A 25,624-nucleotide genomic window follows, 5' to 3' on the forward strand; every position below is an offset into this window, starting at 1 on the left:
GCGTATGAATCACCTTTACATTTCTATCCAAATCAGTCGTTGAAAAAGCAAAGTCCAGAAATATTTTTTATTAAAACACTGATCATAGTTAAAACACTTTGAGGTACATTAAATAAATACAACTTTTAAGTTGTACAGCCAGTCTCTGGCAGTTTTGCAATGGTTTTCAAGAAACGCTAGGCAGCATCAGTAGCATTTCTGTAAGTACAGTGAAATAAATGCATTTCTGGTTGGGAAAACATTTGTTATGACTTTACTAATAAATCAGTTAAAATCTTGCAAAAATCAGGGCTGAAATTTACATTCAGAAAAACGTGTTATCCTCCTGCTGTTGGAAAAAAGTGGAATTCCAAAGGAAGACACTTTTTAAGTCATCCACTACTTGTATTTCTCCCAGTCCTGGTTTCTTCCTTAATTCTCTCTGCTGGAATCACATACCTGCGAATATTGTCAAAGGATGGTCTCCCGGCAAACTCCAATTAAACTGTGAGGCCTGTCCCGCTCTAAACTGCGAGTGATGTGGGACCTACGTAAGAAGGCAACTGGAGAGCTCAGAGCACCACAGCTCTGAAGATGAAGATCTTCTTGAAGTCGCTTTCTAGAGGTATTCACATTCTGCTGGGAACTTGTAATTACCTGTTTAAAAGGGCAGGAATGGAGAAGGAAAAATGGGGAAAACAGGGTAAGAAATGTTTTCATTTAAAAGGTTCAGTCCCTGAGTATCATTTCATTTAAGTTACCCAATGATGGAACTCTCCCAGAGGAGACGTGTGTTTATGCAGCCATCCAGAGACCCTCCCGCTTCTCCTGTTCTGACAACTGGTCAGGGCTGAGTACTGGCTACTGGAAGGCACAGTCAGGCTTGAAAGGCGTGAGGCCTCCTACCTGTACTGTGGTGTGGAATCAGCAAAGGCGCAAACAAGTATTTGTTTCTCTCTAGACGACTGAAAAGGAAACCTGTGGAAAAGGCGGCAGCTCTGCCTTGTAATTGACAAAGACGAGTTCGGAGCAAATTGAACTCATCTGTTTCTTCTAGGAGAAAGAGACGCTTCACTAGCTTTGCTGAAGGTGGAAGAGAACTAAAATCTTGCAAGCCTGGTAAACAAACATTTTGGTGTTCACAGAACTGTCAAGCTACTCCACATATCTGAATTAAATGACTATTTTACCAAAAATTCTGTGACTTCTTAAGTAGATTGCTGGGATGCCCTGAACGTTCACTAATTAACAATGGTTTTTGTCTGAAAAAAGTAACTACTAAAATTATTTCTTTAATGTGAAAAAAACATATGTCTCCCTGGATCTAGGAAATCCACACAGGATAAAAAATGGGTCATTGGTTTCTGGTTTTATGATCCATATAAACACTCAGATTTTTTTACACTGTTTTGTGAGAAACCATGGTTTTTTCATTTAAAGAAAATTGTTTTCAACTTTCTAACCTTGAGGATTTAATGACCTATAAACTTTGTAAAGCAATAAAAATGTTAAAATTTAATTCCACGCTGACACTCCGTTAAGTATGTCACGATAGTACTGCTTTTCTACCCATGCGACTACAGAGGTAACTGATACGGCGCTACTTCTTTGTTCTACTCCATAGTTAGCAAAAACAATCTTGCAGCAAGCTTTATTAAATGCTGTCTGTTTCCGGCCACACATCACACTATCTCACGTGCTGTTTAAGTGTTATTCCATCCTGCGTGAATACTGCGCCAGTTCCCCTCACTTAGGGATCAGCAGACTAATACCATAGGAGCGACAGTATCTCAGAACGGGGGAAACAGCCCCCCAGCGTGTACCCTTAATCGTCTGTCCAGCTCTGCGGAAACCCTACAGGCAACCTGAACATGGTTAGTCAGTGCTAAGAGCATTCGGCTTTTCAAATCTGACAACGTAAAAGGAACTTCACTTCTATAGCTATCGTTCTGGTAACAACGCTAGCAAGAAGTGATTCATCACCTTTCTTCCTGCAAAAAAGATTTATTACTAAGCATGCATTAGATAATAGAAGTTGCTGCCGCCACTAATTCCTTTGTTTTATAGGATTCCTTCCAAGCCTTGTGTCTGTTTTATTCTCACTCAAGGTGAGAATAAATTAATAAAATTAATTAAACTAATAATTAAATAAAATTCTTCCTTTGGAAAAGCACAATTTCTCAGTTCTTCTTCTTAAAAATAGCAAGGGCCATTAACATTCTTCCAGCCAGGAGTAAGGGTAACTGCGCTGTTCTGTTTTGATAGATCGCAGCCCTGCTTGTGTATCTACCCATTCTTTTCAGCTAGTAGCTTATGCTGTGCAAATACATTTGCCTGAAAAAAACAAAAGATCCAAGTCAGTTCTGTGTATCTCCGTATAGAAACACAAATTCATGTATGGAGCAGTCACAGGTGCAGAAAGATGCTGGAAATAAGAGAAGATGATTATCAACGTGTAAATATCAGCTCCCTATGGATCTCCTAGGATATTACTGGGTCCAGCTGAAGAATTTTAAATGCATTCATGCGTGCTTCAGTGTAAAATGCATTGCTGCCCAATACATTTTATTTCTTACTAAAGCCATGTTACTATAAAAGAACTTTTGTAGGAATTGGCTGAAGTACTTAAAACTGTAAAAACATTTAAATAAGGTATGCGTCTATCACAGTTGAACAAATCTTTAGAACTTAAGTGGCCTACCTGGTCTATAATATTGGCACTGAAGATGGCTTCTTCCATGTGTCTCTCATCAGATTTTATTACTGATCGTATGCTGTTCACTACATGACGTACTTCTGGAGGGAGATTACAGTTTGAATGTTCCAAAAATTTTGCCACTAAAATTTTTGTGTCTTTATAGGCCTTAAGGTCCACTAAAGAGTGTGGTCGCTCTTTTGAGACTGCGCGCAAAGCCTTTGGCTTTAGGTGTAGATCAATTTTCCTTGTATCCCTCTGTTTTCCAGTTGGTAGGAAAGTGCTCAAAGAATGCTGACAAGCAGAGGCAGCCACATGAGAACCAGAAACAGGAACTAAAAAAGGGGGGGAAGAATATCTTTAAAGTAATAAGTTAAAAAAAAGAGGAAAAAAAAAGGAAAAAAAAGGCAAAACAAATATTGTCACAAAAGTTTTTACTTTGTCATAAAATGTCGTTTTTTTCTGAAGAATAACAAAAACATGCAATCAAGGAAACATTGCAAAACGGTACTTAACCGGGGTCAAGAAACATTTAGGATGAGTGGGTGGGTAATTAAAGTACTTCATAAATCACAGACATTTTTGTTACTTCTACTTTCAGAGACTTCAGTTGGCATCAATGCTCAAGGGAAACACCAGCTACTCAGTGTTACATGCGTAACTTGTAATGTTTTAGGCCCACGCGTGCTCCCCCCCCACCTTTAAGGATAAAGTTCCCCTTATTTCTAGGCCTTGAAAATTCTAAGCAGTGAATAGTACAAGAGAGATTTAGCAAGACATACAGAGAAAGCAAAAATGCTGAACTGAAACTAGGGACTTCATTCGCAGCATTTATTTTCACTCAAAGGCTGGTTCCATCAGCATTGTACATCATATATGCATGCTCTTACTAAGTGATTTTTATGCCCCAAATTTTCTAGAGCTTGTTTCTCTATCAGAAGCTTTTAATTATTTTTAAAACAAAAGAAGGAAACCCATATGATCCTGCTTTAGAAAACTGATCCTCACCTGTTTCTAATACAGCTGGAGATAAGCCTGCATCTTGACGCTGGCTACATATAGGAGTCCAGGCACAATTATCACCTTTAACCAAAAGAGAGAGAGACAGAAAGAGCACAATCAACCCCTGCTGTCCTCTGCCCAAAGCAAGGAAAAATACATTGGAATCTTTTATTGTCTCCTTTACAGAATGAAACTACTCAGAAGAAATACTACTTTCAAGATGCCCATTCATAAATAGAAGCTACTATACACAGAAATGTCCTATAAGCCGTTAAATACAAATAGAAAGACAGAGTTCCTGCTTGATGGTTTCCTCTCTGTTATACAGCTATCAAATCCTAAATATTTCAGGCCTAAGCACTGAAGCTACGGAAGGCTCCTTGCTAGGGGCAGACCTCAGACTTTCCTGTATTTTCTTGGCAGACAGAGTTTATCTTAGAAAATGGGAAAAACAAGAAAGATGAGTCCCTCTTATTTCTACAAAACCAGCATTTTATTCAATATTTCTACCTCCTTTTTTTATAGACTCCCATTCTTTGCAGGACAAATGCTATCCACCGCTGATTAAATTAATGGGTAGGTGACCACTACGGTTACTGATGATCCAATCAATACCAAGTGGTTACAGAGCATCTACAAACAGCTCTGGACATAGTTGCCTTCTCATGACAGAGTTTCTGGATGCCAGCACAAGGATCGATGATGATGAGATCACGCTACGCAGTAACTACCAGTGCAGTCTGTTTGATTTCAAGCTTGTGACAGTCAGGATGGAATAAACCCTCACATTTATGCTAAGGCTGTTTACATGTGTTCCCAAGACTGAAACCTATTTTGAACTTCCAGGTAGATTAGAAGAGGTTTTCTTCCATATCTTCAGGGACAGTTTATAATGAAAAGCTGGTATAATCCTCCCTGGTAGAATGAATAATTAAATGAAGGAAAACAAAGCTAAGATGCTACAAACACAGAAAATCTGTCAGAAATTAAAAGAGACAGCTTCTATTCTATCTTTAATTTGCTTTATTATGCTGAAGTACTGTGACACATGAATCGCGGCATGCTTATTAAGAGGAGACACTTCAGAGGTTCTGTCTTCCCATCCATTATTATACTGCTTAATGGACTTGCGGCACAGTCAAAACTACACCACTAGACATTAGCCTGAATTATCTGGAACACAGACACTACAACAATCACTCAGGCACTTAACTGATATAGCCACATAGTCTATCATATTTGATTACAGATTAAGTTTGTTGTAACAAATATCAGTGCTAGAAGTTGATTTTGTCCTCCTTTGCTATGATAAACTTTACAGGGAAAAGACAGGAAAACGTGCAAACTACTCATTTGTAAGTAATTTTTTTTAAGAGGAAACTATTTCTTACAGAGGTCATATGTCAAACCACCATACTTACATTGTCCAGGGACTACACAGTGACTATAAAGGCACCTATTAAACTGAAATTTCATTTATAATTTCTCTACTAGGAATGACAGATATTTCGAAACAAATAAGCAAGCTCACTTTCAGCATTAAAGGATTAATGGGAGAACTATTGACTATACGTGTCATAAAGACCCCATCATGTCAAGATGTGCTTGAAGCACATGAATTGTGTTTTATTTTTTGCCAGCGTTAAAATTCCCAGATTACTAATTTATTAGATCTCATTGCTGTTGTGTCACTATGCTGTTGCACACGTGCAACATCCCCGTGTCAAGTAATTTATGTTCCAAACCATGTGCAGTGCAATCACAGTAACATTCAAGACCCATTTAACAAAACTCCACACGGTAAATTTCAAGGTTGCGCTTCTACATCTCTTCACATTGGTTTGTAGAGGGAGGTTAATCAGAAGATAAATATTATCAGAAGATAATTTTTCTTAAAGTAGAAAGGCAGGGTCCCAAGACAAAACCAACCCCCACTTACCAATCTGACAGCTGTATTTTCCCATTTGTGAACATGCCTGAAGCTCCCCCACCCCTCAGTTCTCCAAAATCCACAGTATGTCTCTTACATGAGTTATTAGTATTAACGATACGTACTTACAGCTCTGTCTTTCATATGGTCAGTCTACTTGACCAGTTCTTCTACTCCAGGACGATTTTAAAAAAATAAGTGTATGTTATTGAAAAAAAAACCCAAACACTTTTTCTTCTGGGTTGGTTAGGTGATGGAGCTCAGTTGGTTCCCTTTAACTTTGCCTATCATTCAACTCTGTGGATGTATTTTAAAATTCTGAAGCGAGATCTACACACCAATAGCCAGTCATGAAAAATCTAGATCCGATACCATTTAAAAGTTATAAAGAGTATAAAAAACTTCAGCTGTGTGTCACAGCGTAGGAAAAATAAGCTTCAGGGCTGCTGCAGACAGCCGGAACATGTTACTAGAATTGTTCTGCTTCTAACCTCTGTATGATTTCCAAGTAAAGTTCAACAAAAAGTAGAGGAAGGGCAAGGGATGCAAAGTCGTGAAAACCTTCACAGAGTCCAGTTTGGCAAACCATATGGTTGCTATTGGTGGCTATTTAAGCTATTTATGGCAACCATAGCTTGCCAAACATATCAATGAAAGAAATATGCACATCTAGCCTCAAGTGCGTCTCTTAAAGATTTCATTTGAGAGTCTTCTGTAGGCAGCAAAAGAACGGCAAACTAAGTCAGCACAAACACCTTCCCTCTGAGTTACTTTTGCTCTTGCTCCCCCTCTGCTGTGTGCATATCAGCATCTCTAGGACCATCTCTGCTCCTTTATTACAATCTTTACTAAGCCCAGTTACATCTCAGTAATGTTCAACCCGTGTCCCTCAACTCACGTAGGGCTAAGAACTCGGAAATTCGTCAAAATAATTCCCATAATGCCATTTCTCCAGAAAGGATGATATTTAGGACATGTTAAAAATGAAGGCAGAGCATCTGTTCTACCAGGTGTCCCAGCAGTCAGCTAGAACACGTAGATATGGCTGCCTACAGTAATCTCTCTCTCAAACACTACTCAAAGAGCATATGGAGCACAATATGGAAAACTTGCAGAGTGCGATCCGGAAGAGAAAGGGCTGTTCTTCTTGTCTTTAGCACAGTAGAAAGGATTCAAAAATTCCTACTTACTGTCTGCACAGCACCTTCATGGCACGTATATCCTAGCAGAGTAAATTTCATAAAATAAATGCAGACTTCTAGATTAAAGATTCACTTTTCCTGGACAGGATGCTGAGGCTAGATTTCTAAAGGTAAAAGACATTCAATTATTGAGCTAAGTGTGAGGTCTCTGAAATTCATAGAAACAGAATAATGATGCAAAAAGTGTAATAGAACCAACACATCATCTTCCTAAATGAAACCAGTTATTTCAGCATTTTGTCCACTTTTGTTTCGAGCTAGTCACATGATTCTTCCTCTAGATCCCTTAGAAAGCCCAGTGAACGCATCTGTAACAGCACCATCTATGACACCTTACACAGCCTTTAATCTGTACTTTCAAACCACTTCTCCAGGTTACCCCCCTTTGAATGTCTTTAAACAGCTTACATCCTTTTGTAAAACCTGCGCTTTTCAAATGGCTTAGACAGTTCTACAGTCCTGCTATTACTTGATCAAGCCATTCTCTACTAAATCAAACATTTCTTCTCCACTAATGAGCAGATTTTTATGAAGATACACTGTTCAGCTAACGTCTCCTCTCTTCTTCCCTACTTGTCTAAAAGAAGATTCATGTCAGAAGATGCTTATCCACAACAGTCAAAGCTTTCCTTTTCATTTATCATCTTGTCATGTGCCTCATCTTTCATCTCTTTGTCCTTTAAAACTTTTCACCACACAGTCCAACTTGCCACTACACAGTCTCACTGACTGCCTGTGGCATGCACCAATGCTGTCGATGTCGGTGTCACCTTCAGGAAACACAACCTGCTGTACTACAAGCATGACAGCTCAGTTAATCACTTCCTAAAGACCCCAGCTACCATTCAACTTCTTAGTTTAGCTTCTCAATGTAGCAGTAATAGAGAAGTGGAAGCGTCTACTCAAGAGATGGTTTTCTGAGAACTGCAGAAAGGCTGGTACAATTTAGAAAAGCCAAAATTAATTTCACTCCATCACTTTACCCATTTCTATTCTTAAAAATTTTCAACTCTAGAAAATGTGCATGGAACTAAAGCCTTCACACATAAGTCAACCCTCATTGGAACGTTTCATACAATTTCCAGCAGCATCAATTGCTGCATAAATCAGATACCACTCATTTCTTCCATGAGCCATCAGCCTTGTGGTACTACACCTACCTTCTGTATAAGACGAACATGATACAGGGTCACTAGTTGATCGGACTATATTTGAAATTCGGTATTTTGTAATGTGATGCTGCTGGACAGCACTCTCACGGCCGCTCACACACGATGAAGTATTTGCGGGCCCAAAACAGGGAGAGGTCTGGGAAGGGATAGGAGGCTGGCTAAACACCGCACAGCAGATTTTCTTTTGCTTCAAAGGCGGCATGGCATTGCCTTCTTGAGCAGAACTCTGCAGTTCTCTTTCTGAGGGGCTGAAATTCTCTGAGGAACAGTCCAAGGACCTGCCACGGGCACAGTTCTGTTCTTGTCCTTGAGACCTGTCTGTAGAGGCTTGGCTGTAGGAACTGTCATCCTCATCAGGAAAACCCTCTGAGCGAGTTCTGTGGAACCTGCAGTGGGTGCTGTAGTCCAGAGTGCTGCAGCTCTGGTCCGTAGCCCCTTTGGGGGTTGTACAGTAGGGAGAAAGGTCTGCGGAATGGAGAGATCCTTGAACTTCCAGCGAACAAAGATCTTCAGAGGAGCAGCTACGGTCTGGGATATCAACAGCCTCAGAGACCATCAAAGAGGTGCTCTCAACAGAAACTGCAAACCAAGAGATTCAGAGAGAAATAAAGACTTCTTGCCCCTCTCCCATTCCTCCCCGGCCCTGTTTTCAATATACTGATTTAGATTTAGTAATTGGCAAGTACATCAATAATTACTCAAAAGCTTTCAGATGACAGAATGCCAAAGCAAAAAAGACTGAAGTAATTTACTTGTTTCTAGTGTCCTTCAGCAAAGCTAATTTGTGCTGTCCTCCAGTATTTTCTTCAACTAATAAGCATACTTGAGCACTGATACCAAAGTATTGTCTGTAACTACATTTGGCCAGGAACAGCTCTTTCACTGCTGGTTTCTCTGGTAAAGTGAGAGATTGCCGGTGGTAGAAAGAGTAAAAACTTTACACAAATGCTGAAAAAAACACGGCTCTGATCACTTTTCAGGCAATCACTACTGTCAATATTAGCTTTGCACCTAACACTTTCTAATCAATCATCATTTCCCTGAGGCATGTATCCAAGTTCTTTACAAATGAGAATTCACCATCATATAACATCTCTGGCACACAAAATATGCGACGCGCACACACACTTCAGAGAGAAGCTAAACATTCTATGCAAGGCCACGTCATCTTTGAAGCCCTTTGTATTAAAAACTGAGATTGTAATCACTTCCTCTGTCATGTCTACAAATACATGTTATGGATGAAAATGGCCCCTTGTATGAAAATAAGTATTTGGCTTTGCATTATTCCCAAAGTCATGACAAAAATAAAGAAAATAAAACTAGATAATCCAGTCTCCAGGCTCCAATAATACAGACAACACTTTTCCCATATTAGACTGGAATTCCTTGAAGTCCTACATCTAAAATAAAAATATTTACAAAATACAAATCACATAATTGTAGTCAGCGCAGCAGCCTCTGATGCCCTTTTTTGCATAACAGCTGTTGCTAACCATATTGATGAGACAAATGTATTTTAACTGTTTTGTTCAGGAATAGAAAAATAGGATCTTTTAGTGAATTAGAGAACGTTTGTTAGGTGCTCCCATGTTTTGGGGTCTAGGAAGCAGAAAGCTTTCTACAGTATAGGGAAGTTAACTATCAAAATTAAAATCAAATATTCACGAAGTTGGATTTCATGAAGGACATTTTCTTCTTACATAAAATGAATCACAACAACTATTTTCTTCTGGGGCTTCCAGAAAATAAATTTGTAACACTTACAAGGCAATCGTAAGATTGCCAAAAAGGATATAATAATCAATAATGGAATACACATAAATACATGCTAAAAATGCATAATATGCACTGCTTATTATGTGTTAGGTGCAAAGCTGCAGTGACTTATTGGACCACTTATATTTGTGATGAGTCCCCAAACATGTTTTACCCAGTTAGATGATTCTTTGCAACGTATTCCCTTAACTCGGGCTCTGAAATATCTATGAAGTTTGTATGGATAAATGAAAGCATCCAGTTTGTGCCTGTCTTCAGAGCACAGATCTTCACTGTCCAAACTCTCTCTGATTTGATTTGATTTAATTGATAACTAGAGTGTGGTTGGTTGTACCATTTGCTACCTGGACTCGAGGGCCTTAAGCTGTATTTACAGCTTCCTACTATACTACTCTTCCACTGGTGTGGTTTTTCTGGTAATACAGACAGCAGGAGGAGGGGCCTGAAGCAGATAAGAAGCAGTCACTGTTCAAAAGCCACGGACTGGTGACACCTGACGTGCCCGAGGACCTTCCTAGTTCCCTTTTACGTGCGCACAGCACAATATGTAATGTCAAAACCCTGGCTTGAGAGCTGGCCCACTGCTTCCCAATAGTCAAAACTCTAGCACTGGCCTTAAAATTTAGACTTTCATATGTGGATGTGAAGTCCAAATGTACTTATGAACTTTAGGAACTAGCTCTGTAGACACAGCCCTTGTTAACAGCAGCACTTGAAAACTAGTCACCTTCAGCTGTCACACTCCGTTGCAGTTGTCAAACACCAGGGTTTAAAAAAAAATAAATTAATATTTAGCAGCAGTTAAAGGTGACCACTGGTGGCTCTGGAAGTTGAAATCCTTCTTCACAGAACAGGTACTCTGTGTAGGAACAGATGCTCCTCGCTTACCTGTTAAGCTGTCAGTCCCATTCTGCACGCTAGGCGAGAGAGGACTGTTTCTGTTTCTTGGACCACTCTGCCCCCACCTCTCTGCCCATAAGTGTACTAACTGAGAACACCTGCCAGTCTATGCATTAATACGATATGAATATGATGTGGAAAAATTATTTAATGGAAGTTTTACTAAACTAATTATTTCATACAAACTGCTCAACATCTTGTGATCCACTGAGGCTGTAACGTTCAAAAACCCCTCCATATCAACAGACACGGCAAGGAGGCCTATTCTAGTAACTTTTAAACAAACAGGCTCTGTGCTGCTACTCATCTACTTGCATTCACAACATCTACGCTTCAGGCAGCAAGGTTCCTATTCAGGCTTCTGGAAGCCATGCAGGAAACTACTATATGGAGAAGGCATGTAGACTATCAGGAGGGCACCCATGGTTGCTGACAACAAGAAACAAACTGCCAGTTATGTGCATGACTCTTCAAAGAGAAATGACAGTTGCCCTGTCTGCCTCAAAGGGCTTTATAGAGCATGCTTTGTTGAGCAACACTCTCCTCTGCATTTCCAGCCACACCAGTTTATGACTGTGAAAAGGCTCTTCTTGCCATGAATGCTCTGAAAGCAAATCCTTCTTTATCCATTGGGAAGGGCAGAAGAGAAGGAAAAGTCCACTCAAAAATCCTGCTACATCTTTCTCAAGCAGACAAACACAATGCTACGATTACCTTGTGTGCTGAAGTCCAGGGTCACGTTCCTCTCACCCACGCTTGAATCGGGTACGCGCTGATCAGTACCAGTGACCTAAATGCAAATTGTTTGATTAAACAGCACAGTAATCTGCAATTTACCAAAACAAAGTATAGCGCTGATGATCTTAAGAACACACCTGACAACGTGAAATAACCATCATATAAGCTGCTATTCAGATTGAAAGCTATTAAAGATATAGTATTTTACAGTGTCTTTGGGTCAGGAACAAATGCAGGGCAAAGGAATGTGCTTGAAAAATGCATTCTTCCAGAATCTACGAGCTAAATTCATCTTGAATTCACAGGCAGCTGGGGCCGCAGGCCCACAGCACAAAACTTAATGCCTGCAACGCTTAAAACTAATGGTTTTATTACAAGCAAACTCTTTTTCTGCAGTCTGCATTTTTCCATATTATACTTTTTTCCCACCACATTATATCACCCTAAAATAGGATAGAGAACAACAGAAACCATAAAAACAAGCACAAGAGCAGTATTTTCCTTTGGTTATTTGCTGAGATGTTAACACCTAATGTATTTTTAAGCCCTGTAACATCACTGCCACCCAACGTGGCCGATGCAGGGTGCTCTCCAGCCTATCGGAGATTGCTGAAGGGAGATAATACTAGGACTCGCCTTTTTTCTGAAAGGATGGATCTAAGTGGGTAACTTCCATTCACTTTTGAGAATCCTGTGAACAAAATACAGAACCAGTCCTGCTGGAAAGACTTGATCCATAAACACCTGAAATTTAGGAAATCTTCTTTCTACTTATTTTAATAGACTTTGGATTGGACCTTGTTGCCAATCTCATTAGATTTTTAGCAGTTCTTTCAGATCATGATTATTAAAAAATGGTTCCAATAAATAGCTGGTAACAATAAATGAGAAAAATATAAAAAGAAAAGTCCAAGGGAATGAGACTGATACCATCTTTAGCAGAAAGCATCATATCTGCTTCTGTCTGCAGGGCCACAATTAACTAGTAAAAGCTTATTACGGTTGGTGACATAGTCTAGAAATAACCATCAGTCACCTCTGTGAAAACCTTTTTGTCAAGAGCTTAATTTGTATCTGGCCTTCTGAAAAATTGAATGTGACACTATTACTCTGAAGCTATTAAGGAAATAGCTTCCAGTGCACATGCCAATGTAGATTAACGCGCACACATATATATGCATAACTTACTGTGCTCACTAATTTTTTTTTATATCTATCTATCTATCTATCTATCCATAGCTTTCTATGACCAAGTGATCAGGAAACTTTTTCTGATACAAATTTAGTTTTTAAAAGTGATTTTAAGCCTAAGGGTTAGCGAATACAACTCTAAACAAAGAACAGTACCAGAAATACTTTAACTCAGCAACAGATGGATAGAGGACTGGGAAGCAAAGGTGAAATCACTCATATTTTTAAAGAATTTGCTTGGAAGTTTCTTAAAGGATCTTTCTTTATTGAAGCAGAATATCACATCTGTGGTAAAGAAAAAAATTAGTGGTGTCACTCTGAGTTGCAGACCATTCCTGGGAACTAACTGTGGAACTGCTGGGAACTAACTGGAAAAGAAGTGTTCTCAAATGCTCTTTGTCGCTGGAGAAAATTCAATTAGACTAACTACATTTTGGAAGAAATAATATAATGTTTTAAGGGTGTTCGTTTCTTTTTAAAAATCTAGGGTTCTTTTTAAGTCCAGGTGGTTCCACAAATTCTTAATCATTGACAGGAAAATATCTGCTGAATATTTGTGCTGAAACATTTATTGACCTTCTACATTCTCCCAGTCACCTGGCAGCTGTAGTGACATTGTCTAGTACCTATAAAATGGCCTAATACATATAAAATGAGTTACGTGCAAGGCTGAGGTTTTGGCAAACCTGTACTAATAAAAAAAAGAACCATCTGTAGCTTTGATCTAGTAAGTTTAAAATAACATTATTATACAGCATAAACTTAAGGCTGGTGAAAAAAGCTGGCTTAGCAATTCTTGAAATCTAAATATCACGCATCTCAAAAAAATACGCTATTTTACAGGCAGAAGAAATACATACATTGTATTTACATACCTCAGTTTCCTATTACACAAACATTTCTAGATTATGACAGTTCAATCTTCATGTCCTTTTTTTTTTTTTTTAATTCTCTGCTTAGTTTGCCAAAGGGAACAATTACAGCGTTGACAGAATTTTTTGACCTGGGAATAAGAGAACTAAGCTCATTTGGCAGAGCGGCTATCAGTACTCTGCTTTGACATCTTGTTGGAACAGAGTTTGCACAGAACGCACCACGGACCCAAGGTGTATTCCAACATGGGCAGGAGACAAACTATTTTACCTTGCGGTTAGGTATTAATACTGGGAGTCCTTCAGCTCACCTGGGGTAAGGACTCATGTTTTACTCAGGGAAACCACAGAGAGAACTGTTCTCAGCACCCTCCTCCATGCAATGAGATTTGTATCAGCCTTTCACATCCTTTGGAATTTAGAAGGACTCAAAAGCTCATCCACTACACATCACATTCCTTCTCAGGCTCTGCCTCAATCTCAGAGGCCCCTACAGAGGCTGAAAACCTTGCAACAACATACCTAAAGACATGGGGTTGCATAGAATCATAGAATCATAGAATCATTAAGGTTGGAAGAGACCTCCAAGATCATCGAGTCCAACCATCAACCCAACAGCATAAACAAGATAGTAACAAGTTACCTCTAAGAATGTTATGTGAATCAAAGGACACGGCCTCTCAGCTTAACTTCTGGATGCTTGCTTATATACTGCAGTCTATATTATATTATAGTTTTCTCTAATTACAACTGCTGGAAATTAAAAAACAAACAAACAAACCCCAAAACAAAACAACAAAGCCCACAACCAGACCCCAACAATATGACAAATAGATGGGACAAATTTACACACACAGAAATTGCTTCTTGAGACCAAATGGAAGACTGTGAATATTCCCCTCTATATAAAATCTGCCACACACAGAAGAGCACTCATCATCTTTAAGGTTTATCTCTTCAGGGCCTCGTTGATAACTAGCATCCTTAATAGTGGGAAAACGAGAGATTTCAAGATTTCGGGCATGCAGAAGAAACCAGGGATATAATTTGTATTTTGGCTTCTTCTCCTACTTTTTTCACTATTTAGCCATAATTTGCAAAACATAAGCCATTTAAACTTATCTGATTCATGTGTTAATTTTTCCTTTTCCTTCCCTTCTTCTTTCTCCATGCACAAGAATAATTGCTGAATATATTTTATATGCACTTGGAATCGATTAACCTCCTTGCTTGGGGGAAGGAGAACCATGGTTTTAATTGTAGGAGATAACACTGACAATTTTTAGTCAGGTCAGAGTTTTGGGTCACATAGGGATAGCACGTGGTTTCATACAGGTTCCTGCACAGCCGAGGGTAACAAAACCTTATTGACTTGCACATCCTCAGACATAAAACTGGTAAAGACAGTCACTAAGCTATCAATAGGAAAAGGAAAGAAAAACCATGCTTTTAACAAGCCTGCACAGCCTACAGGTTAGTAAACCTTATAAAACAGTCAGTGGTATAATTCACTCAGAACCCTGATCTGTTTGTTCTTGTCTTTTCTATATCCTCGTCAATACTTTGCATGGAAAACAGTGTGAAAAACACTTTTTTTTTCCATAGTCATAAAATGGGAATTCCTAATCAAGCACAGATTACAACAGCAATTTTTACTTAGATGCAACCACTTAAATTAGCACTGACATTTGTTGTCTGTGAAATGCATGAAATATTGAGTCATTTGATACAATTTAATTAGATTCTAAGGACCTCAATTCATTTAAAAACAAACAAAACCTACTGCTTGATGCTCAGTAAGAGGTTTTACAATTATGATGTTATTACATAATGGTTTCCAGAAGCACTTCTGTAGCTAAAGCTCTGCCATGATTTCCATTGCAAAGTCTGCCTTTGAGGGATTTATAAATCTAGTTATTTCAGTTCATACTGTACTGTAGCTTGGTGCATATTATATGGGAGCGTTTGCATCATGTAGCAATTTAGGACTCTCATTTTGTTTCTCTTGTAGACCTAAAACTGTCCTAGACTTTGGCTCCATTCATCCATTTACAGATCGATTGGGACACTGACTGCAAAAAAATATACGTTAGGGCTTTTGTTGTCAGGAAAAGTATATGGCTACAAAATGGCTGTGTAGGCTTTAGTTAGCATTGCCAATGTACTTCGCTTCTGATACTCAGCACCTGTTGTTATTTTGCTCCTACAAGCTCTCTGAACCAGCAACTATCAGGCATATATAAACTCACCCCTGGTAAGAAACTATGTAATTATCACCATTTAGAAATTAAAAATCACTTGTGATTAGAACAAACGCTTCTGGAACCCAGGTGGCCAGAGATTAATAGGTAAGGCACTGACACTGACCCCAGATGCCAAAAAATAACGGTCAATACATCTGCTTATTAAAGCTCATGCTCTTCTTGCAAGAGCACGACTTTGCTGCTTTAAATGATGTCTTGTTAAATTATGCTTTCATTATATGCTGTTGCTGTTGTGCTGCTGGATGTCGATGTTCACGCAAAGTGTAATCCCAATTACAAGAGTGCTCAAAGTGATTTTGTGCTTAAATATAAATAGACACTTTTCTAAACCTTACTTAGTACTATGTACAAATTCTTATCACAGATATGATCCTGCCTTTTCTAAACCTGACTTAGTACTATGTATGAATTCCCATCACAGATACGATCCTTCTCTGTCCCCCCAAACCATGTATGATTCATACCGCTTTTGCCAATTTTTTTTTTAATCACTGAAAAATATCAACTCCTCCAGGGCTTGCAGGTTCCTCTGAGTTACTGTAAAGGAAAAAGGATGGAACTTGGATAAAAAATATTTTAGAAAGGAGATGGCCTTGGAAGCTCCAATTTTGCTGTTCAGAAAAGAACTTCACTCACAAGCAGTTTATACCGATTCATTTTATTATAGCCAAATAAATCAAAGGTAGTGCAATGTTTGGCCTGTTTATTGTGGCCGGTGGTGGAGGGTGTGATACAAGGCAAGGATTAGAAGAGTTGTCAGAAGCTGCTTTGTCAGTCGCAGAAGCTGCAAAGTTAAGCATATCTTGGAGTTTTTTAATTGCATTTTTGTCAGGCACTGTGCATCTCAACGTTCTTTTTTACTCAGACACTTGTCATTAATTGTCTTAATAATCTTCTTATGTATAATAGTAAAAATTTATATAATTTCTTTAGTTTTGTAGTTCCAGTTGTGGTTTCCCCCAATGTGAAAAAAATCACTAGCAAGCTTTTCAGCGTTATATTTTGGGGAAACGCAAAGTACTCCCCTCTGTAATATGGGTCCAATTTGGCAACCTGAACACACGTTTCCACAGTGCGCTATTAACAACTGCTAAACAGTATCTAGAATGTTTGAGTCCTTGAGTTTTTACTGAAGCCTGCAAGAAATTACAGTTTCTAAAAGCAATTTTAAGTATTTTCCCATTTGTGACAGCTGATTCAATCATCACAAATCACTTCAAGCAAAACTTTGCTCAAATTAGCTTTGGCCGTACATGCAGATACATTATAATTCCAGTTTCAGTTGAGTTGACGCTGTATAGTAAAAAACAAGGCAAAAAGTGTAATGTAAATGTTTGTCTGTATACTGGATCCGCAAAGTTCAGAATAAAGGTGTTAGGCACTCTCAGGAGTAACTGCTTCTGCCATGTAACAGCAGAAGCCATTAAAAGCTGTAACAGCCAAAAGTATAAGCAACAGATAGAGAACTACTCATTGCTATTTCATAGGAAGAACACGTCCCTATCCTTTTATCATTCAAATCTTTGCTCCGTATGGTTTCTTATCAGCTAATGTAACACTGAGGCAGGAATCAGTTTCTAGCACTTTGGTGCCTGACAGGAGCCTCCTTACGGAGGCTGTATCTTACAACTACTAAAGCATAGATTTGGCACCGAGTTCAAGGCATCCTGTCAAGACTAGAGCATACCATTATAAGAACCTACACTATTACCAGATGCTCCCAGTACTTTTCCAGAACGTCATCTGAAATCTGACATAAGTGGGGGACTGCAAATGTGTATTTTTAACTTTGTTAATCTGAGGTTATTTGCAGAGATTTTCAAAGACGTTACAAATTTTCAAGTACGTGTTCTACCTACACATAGAGTTTAAAATGGGAATTCGTAATTATCTTGGCTGAGATCACACGCAGAGCAAAACCGAATGTCCCATGACCTCTATGCTATATACACACATACACAAACATACAGAAGTTATTAGCATTACATGTCACAAGACACGCAGTTATCTTTTTTGTTATTAAACCTAGACTGTTGTACTGAGCTCCAACTAAAAGTAGTATATTAAAGTGAGGCAAATCCACCATCATCAGTATTTGGAATAAAAAATATTTTACAGCTGTAGGCGTTTTTAAGAAAATAAACGTGCTTCCTAATTCCTTGTTACGTATAGAAATTAAGAAATGTAATCTCATTTTAAAACATCATTATCCTTTTCAAATAAGGAAAAACACGGTGCTTCGGTGATTCCAATCCATTCTTCTAGGTTTTTGTTACTGATAGTCCAGTATCATACTACTTTTGTAACGGATGATGACAGCTGAAATATTACTACTCACGTAAGCATTTGCCCAATGATGCACAAGAACATAAGGAGAATACACATTAAGTAAAATTTGTTAGTTAAACCCTTTTAAAGGGAATGGCCTGAAAAGTGTGTTTAAAGAATATAAATATTTTGTAACGGTTGTTCCCCCGAAGTACAATTAACTCCTAAATTATTTTAGATCATTAAATTTATCTAAAATTGTTTCGCATCATGAAAATTTGAAGACTAGGTAAAGAATTACCTTTGGCTTTCCTTACCTGACTGGCAGGCGTCTCTCCAATCACTGCCTCATAAGGAGGGGGCAGCTCAGTTGGATACAGCATCCCTGGGCTGTTAATGGTTACGTCGTATAAAGCACTGAATGGGGAATGAGGAAAGTCCAAATGGAGACCTCTGTTTAAAAATACAAACAAGCACACTTAAGAAATTGCATTGGATTTATTTGGTAAACTATTACCAACACCACAATGATGTAGAGCGTTCTCTGAATTCAAAGCCAATATACTACAAAGAATTATACTGAAGAAATTTACTACACAACCAAAAGGAAGCCCTCACTCACAGGGTAGCTTTAAAAATTGTATTTCATTTTGGATGCCACCCATCTCTACCAGCTTGTTTTGCAGTCACTATTGTCCTTCACTATTCCACAATAATACGCATTAACTGCAATGATTTCCTTAGAAAATTAAATCTCATATTCAACTTCAAGGGTATAATGTTAACAACTGTGAAAGGATTATCCATAAGCTGATCTTTGCTTTAAGTTCAGATATTGTTATCCTTGTCTTAGCTAAATTCAATCACTTCTCTATTACAGCAGTGCTTTAACACAAATATTTCCCGGTGCATCCTAACAAGTTTGCAAAAAACGTATGTAATCTCTCTGGAAAAGAAGCACCTAATGTAAGTGAAGGACATTACTTGGCTTCATATTCTTTGAAAGAGCTGCATAGTCTGTAGCTCAGAACTATGTGATGACTGTAACTACAGGGAAGAAGAATCACCTCTGCGCCTCTATCACTGGTGTGCAGGTATATTCTGGCGGGTAGTAGGGTGGAGGCGGTATTGGTGGTATGAACTCATCAAAATCCAGGGTTTGATGCAAGATAGTTCCATGGGGAGTCATGCAGTCAGGATTGGTAGAATGTGGCCTCTGTGGCAGAAACTGAAAATGAACAGGTCAAGTTCCTTCAGATGGTAGAAGCACCATGACCAATAATAAAAATTTTAATAGAAGGGTCAGTATTAGCAATGCTGACCAATACCCAATTTCACTAATATCCATTCTGAAATGAAAGAGACACTTCTGGAAGCATAAGAATACCTGAGATCAGCGAGGAGTGTGAGTCAAACTGCCAAAATATAACACAAGGTTTTACTAAAGACAGAGAGGCCTGTGCCTCAAAGTCAGTCACTCAGGATGCAGAACATAGACATTTAAAATTAAATAGAAGAAATACTTCTATGTTGTAATACAATTTCATTATAGCACTACATAATCAGCTATATTTTAACAACTGATGAACAATAGATACAACTACTAAAATAACTATTTGCATGTTTTTGTTTCCAATCTGAAATACCTTGTGCTTACAGAGAAAAAAAAACAACCACACCCCCCCAAAAAAAACCAAACTAGAAACAAGCTACCACATATTAATTACATTTTGAATAAGACAACTACAAATATCCCACCTATTTTTCACTTCAAAAAAAAAGGGCCACTTATAACTATTCTTTATTATTCTTGTAAAATAAAATATACTTAATAGCCATTTGTAGTTTGGTGATACAGACATTGCACACTTAAATGTGGTATAAGGTTTTAAAGACTGGTATGAATGTAAGAAAAACATTCATTCCATATAAAAATCTCAAAACCAAAAAGAAAATATCCACACTGAATAATACAAAGTAATAATACTGAGAACTACTGTCAACATTTGTGACAGGAACCTAATCAGCTTCTAGCATAGCAGTGATATCAAAGTGCCATTCTGATACCTTCGATATCAGAAACACTGTAACTTAGCAAGACTTCTAGCAAAGGCTTGAACTACTTCAAGGACAAATATTGACCATTCTGCAGACCACATGGAACCCAGCCACCTTTGACCTGGCTTTATATGGTCCCCATGGATAAAAGGGGATCAAAAGACAATCCAAAAGCACAGAAGAGTTCTTTCTTCTCTGGGCAAGCTTCTGCTGTCATATCACTTTTCTTGGATCAGTAGATGACTTGGTCTTTAGCTCTTGCCTTTTAAAACAAGTGAGCTAAGAAAATTTGCTGAAGGCACATTTCTTTTTCATACTGGAACAAGAGAATATATGTCTTTGTACTGTTCTCTCATTACGTTATTATTTGTTTAAATCCATGATAAAGACTTAAGAAGCTGTGAAATAAGAGGGAAAATGCTTATGCTTAGGAGATCCAGCAAATAGAAAGTAAATTACCTTAATTTTTAATGTCACAGTTTTATATTTTTCACTTTTTCAAATTTTACTTGGTGCAGTTATGCTGAATTTACATTACCATAGAAATGATATTGGTCTTTGGTATTTAAAAGGTTGAGTTACATCTTAATTCTACTAAACACACTCTATGTAGGTTGTTTCAAAGGTCAAAGCTGTAATAATGCAACACAACAGTGGATCAGGAGGACCAATTTCAATTGCTTGTGAAAAGGAACTATTAGTTGCTTACTAATCGGCTCTCTAGAGGTTATTTTCACAAGTAACTATTAAATAAAGAACCTCCTCTGCAGAATATGTTATATCATTATATCTTACACCCAGCCAATGACTTTCAGCCATTGTAGTCTACAGATGGTACAGGAATAAAAGTCATGACATCTGCTTTATTTTTCTCTCCATTACATAAAATGTCCGATGCTGTTAAGCACACTCTCTCATGTGAGACGTGATGCTGTTATCCTGAGTACTATCAGACATTTCTACAGGTTTGTCTTACAGAATAAAACTACATTTTTGCAGTCATTCGGTCTAAATTCACCTGATCTTTCAACAGCCATTTCCCAAACTGTAACTTTACATTAATATTAACTGTTTGTCCTGGTTTCAGCAGGGATAGAGTTAATTTCCTTCCTAGCAGCTGGTACAGTGCTGTGTTGTGGATTTAGGATGAGAACAATGTTGATAACACACCGATGTGTTAGTTGTTGCTAGGTAATGCTTACACTAGCCAAGGACTTTCCAGCTTCCCATGCTCTACCCACTGAGAAGGCTGGAGGTGCACAAGAAGCTGGGAGGGGGCACGGCCAGGACAGCTGACCCCGACTGCCCAAAGGGACATTCCATACCATGGGACGTCGTGCTCAGTACATAAACTGGGGAAAGCTGGCCGGGGGGGGCCGCTGCTCGGGGACTGGGCATCGGTCAGTGGGTGGTGAGCAATTGCACTGTGCATCACTTGCTTTGTGTATTATTATTACTATTACATTATTATTATTTATTTTATGTCAATTATTAAACTGTTTTTATCTCAACCCACGAGTTTTTCTCACTTCTACTCTTCCAATTCTCTCCCCCCTCCCACTGCGGGGGAGGAGTGAGCAAGCGGCTGTGTGGTACTCGGTTGCTGACTGAGGTTAAACCACGACACTGCTAAACACCAGACTTTTGCCCGAAGTGATACAATCATCAGCACTCATCAGTCTGCTCCCATCTCAAATACATTGAAGAATCTTTTAGGAAAATAGGAAGCAAGACAAACTTCAACTTAGTGACCTAAAAAGTGTATAAAAATTTATCATAACAAAAACAGATATCTGTATGCTCTGGCTCACATTTTGTACCCTACTTGATTCCACCAAACTCGGACCTACACTTGTTTTTCTAGTACAGTTGATAATTTGGGTCATTTTAGTCTGGAAGCTAAACAATTTTCTTTTACAACTTTCTTTACCTTCTCCCAGACTATTTCCATATACTGCCATGGAACCCAAGCTTTGGTTTGTAGCAGAGAACATGTAGCACCATCCCTTCAGTTCTCGAGTTCCCTGGAGCTCATTTCATTCAGCCATACATAGGGAGCGATACTCTTTAACACTCCTCAGAACAAGGCAATTAAACACGTAGCACTTTTACAGTGAGTGAACTATCAGCATACGTTTTGTGGGATGTGACAGAAGGGAAAGGTTTTTACACAGGGTAGAAGAGGCTGTGGTTCAAGAAGGAAAAGACCTCATGTTTAGATGCAGTTCAGTTTAACAGTAGAATCATTTGCATCCCTTTCAAGAACCTTTACTGCGAATACAAATCATGGCAACGAACTCTGTGTGACCAATGCTGAAAATGAGTGGCAAAACGGACATGAAAGATGCACATATGTGGAGATGTGTGTTTATAAACAACAGTTTACCTGTGTGATATCATCCTGCTGGAAGGCACAGAAATTAAAGTGAAAAAGGCTGTAAGAGGGAGACTAGCAGGAAATGAAACAATAGCAAATAGAAGGGATTATCACAAAGAACAGACATCCTTGAGAAAACAATCGGAAAGCTATTAAGTGGGAATTAAATAATATCTTATTCCATACTACCCTATCTATTAATCTCTACTAGCCTGCAAAAGTTTATTCTTCCTACACTAAAATGTATTTTAAGAATCCTTAAGGGTTAGTCTCAAATGGTGAAGGCTGGCAGGGGCTCAGCAAAGACTTAATACACCGTCCACATGTAAGAAAAAGACACGGTAAGAAAATGCAAACAGGCGACAAAGCTGGAATAGGTGGAGGAACACTGACAAATGCCTTCACACATTTCTGGTATTAGAAGGCAGCTGTTACTAAATAATCAGCCTCAAAACGTTGACGGCAAGTAGGATAGGCAACAACAAGAACTGCCAAACTGAAAATGGGGGTGGTCTGTTTGGTCACAACTATAAACAAGATCAAGTTGCATTCGATGTCATTTCAAAAACTATAGCGCACACTATGGAACAACTCACAAAGCAGGTCTCCTAGCCAAGCTTTTGGGATTAAACCAATGGCCACTGCAGAAGCAATGGATAGAAAATGGTTGCAGACAAGGATAAACAGCAAATAGCACCACTGGTAAAAACTGTAAATAGCCAACACTGTTAAAAGTTTTGCATAACTTTATAGCTATTGATAGATATTCTGAACATATTTACCAGGCATAAATAGATATCCCCTGGCTCCAGAAACCCCAAATACTCAACCATTTCTGTTGACCATCTGGAGCTGTTGGATGCTGAAAGCTTTCAGAAATCCGTCAGGCAATGAAATACAGATCTAGTATTCATGCTCTTTCAGGAAATAGCCAACCTAATTGATTGGCATTCAAACTACTATACACATGCAGGTCTTTTTTTCATCCTCGGACTGAAGATGGCCTTACTTTAGTCTGCGGAACGTGTCTGATACCTAATAGGTCGGTGCATGTGCTAAATGGATGTGCAGCATAGTGCACACATTGCACACAGAATGTTGTCTGTTTTAATTGGGCATGCCTAACTTCGACAGAGTTAAACAGCCTGATTTAAACAGCCCCCATCTTTATTTCACACTGAGGACTACTTAATTTGCTATTTGGTTTGCAGTTATGAGGGAAGAATAAAATATGCTATCCAGTTGCAGCAGGGTAAACAAGGAAGCTGCGCAATGCTGTGGTTTTGTACCTGCTTCTTGGACCTGAACTCAACACAGAAGTTAGCCATGGCATCAGCCAGAAGTTGTTAGCAAGCAGAGAATTAGAAACACAAACGTTAGAAGCACACCACTTCCATTGGGAGCAGAAGTGGTAAAAGTTTTCTGAAAATGCAGTTATGCTCAAGGCTCCATGTGCCATAGTATTGAGAACTCCACACAGCCAGTGATGTAGGGCTGGATGCCAGTGACCTTCTCAGCAGGCTTAAAACCTGTAGCAAGACACATATGCTGTCACTTCCCAGTGAAGAAGGCAGTGTTTTGTAGAATAACAGAACTTTTTCAGTTTTTAGCTCTTCAAGGTGAAATAAACACCATTACATAGATATGAATAAGATTGTAAAACTGGCTTTCTTCTTTCATTGTGAGATCAAATTTCCAGCCCTTCACTGAGGGGTCATCTAAAAGTTGGTCAGTGAAGTGACTGGAATGATTGGAGTTTATTATTTACGTTCAGAATATTTGGAGTATATTGAAGTAAAAGCTGACAGAAGAGTCTCAATTAAGGAACTGAAGAAACAGCAGATAAGGACTGTAAATATAATTCTCTAATGAAACAGTTAATGTGGTAAGTCCTTCTACCTAAGATCTGTGAGACTAAGAACTCTTCAGCAGTATTTCCAGGTATGTGACATCCCCACTAAACATCAACAAAGACATCCTCTATTCTACATATTCTGCAGCTGATCAGCACTATCGACTCCATGTAAACGACAGTGCTGTGATTCATCGCTTAGCAACTATGACGTATCTAAACCAGTAACTGCCATACATCAGTACGTGACTAATGCTCTAAGGGAATCTTCTTATCTAGAGTATTTCCTGTATCTGCACGTAATTAACTCTGCCTTCCATATCACATTTAATAAATTTACTGTGTAACTTTGAAATGAATCCTTTGGAGATTCCAGGGTTCGTTATCCTCATTTCAATCTCTGTATGTCATTTATAAGAATCTGCTAATTCTTGGGAATGGGAAATAAAAATTTCTAATTGCATATGATTAAACATTGGTATGTTATCTATAGTAAAAGCTCTTTGTAATATACTTGGGTCTGCAATTCTGTCTCCAATTAACTGTCCTCCTAGTTGGACAGGTTGCTTTTTTCCTTTTCTGAAAAACTGGAATCAGTATCTCCTGGAGGGAAATGTAGATACTAATTGTCTGCAAAAACAGAAGGATCATGGCTGACTCTTCTAATTTATCCCTGATCTTAAAGGGAAACTGCAACACAGAAGATATTTTGATAAGGAAAACATAGTTTCAAATTTTTCTGCTCCGTTGTTTCCAAGTTGCTGTTCCATCACAAGCCATTAGCTCTGTAGTCTCAGAGGGACTGGTCTGTGACACTACATCTTTCTTGAAATACTGACCACATTTTCCATAGTCTTAACTATTAAATATTCTTATTCTATCATTAAAATGTGAAATGAAAAATGGTACATTTTCTAAAAATGTCAAAAGCTTTCCTACACCAAAGGTTTCTGTTTTACCTTTTTATTTGGGGGGGGAGGGTGAGGGGAATATTTATCCAACCATATTTACATTTAGGATGTTTCTATGGATGTACATCATTGGCAATGCGTATTTCTAAAAGGACCGTCATCTGGGTTTTACAGTACCTTTAAGTGAGCTTTGTGCCAAAAAATGTAATATTTAGGTTTTGCTATAACTAGGTTAAATAATAAAAATTATGTAATAACTTAAGATCAAGTCTCACTTAATTTGAAGCTTCATCCTGAAAGTTTTTTTAATAACTATTTCACAGGGATAAAGGGTTAAACAATGCCAGCAAGATATTATCCTCACACAGAGGTGCTTTATTTGAGATGTTTGAGTAGAAATATTAACTACAGCCTACGAAGTTAATGACATACTG

General features: G+C 38.4%; 1 protein-coding gene across 1 annotated transcript in view; it reads right to left on the reverse strand.

Annotated features, from left to right (window-relative positions):
• Positions 1-450: 450 nt before the first annotated feature.
• The window catches only part of FAM189A1 (family with sequence similarity 189, member A1), a 97,169-nt gene continuing 71,995 nt past the window's right edge, over positions 451-25,624 (reverse strand). The window contains exons 5-11 of the mRNA XM_009321564.1: positions 19,060-19,220; positions 18,310-18,445; positions 11,374-11,449; positions 7,969-8,559; positions 3,683-3,757; positions 2,681-3,009; positions 451-636 (exon numbers count right to left, since the gene is read on the reverse strand). Of these exons, the coding sequence (XP_009319839.1) occupies positions 451-636; positions 2,681-3,009; positions 3,683-3,757; positions 7,969-8,559; positions 11,374-11,449; positions 18,310-18,445; positions 19,060-19,220 (1,554 nt within the window). The remainder of the gene's footprint in view (positions 637-2,680; positions 3,010-3,682; positions 3,758-7,968; positions 8,560-11,373; positions 11,450-18,309; positions 18,446-19,059; positions 19,221-25,624) is intronic.

The sequence above is a fragment of the Pygoscelis adeliae genome, unplaced genomic scaffold (genome assembly GCF_000699105.1).
Source record: "Pygoscelis adeliae isolate BGI_AS28 unplaced genomic scaffold, ASM69910v1 Scaffold183, whole genome shotgun sequence".
Taxonomy (NCBI): domain Eukaryota; kingdom Metazoa; phylum Chordata; class Aves; order Sphenisciformes; family Spheniscidae; genus Pygoscelis; species Pygoscelis adeliae.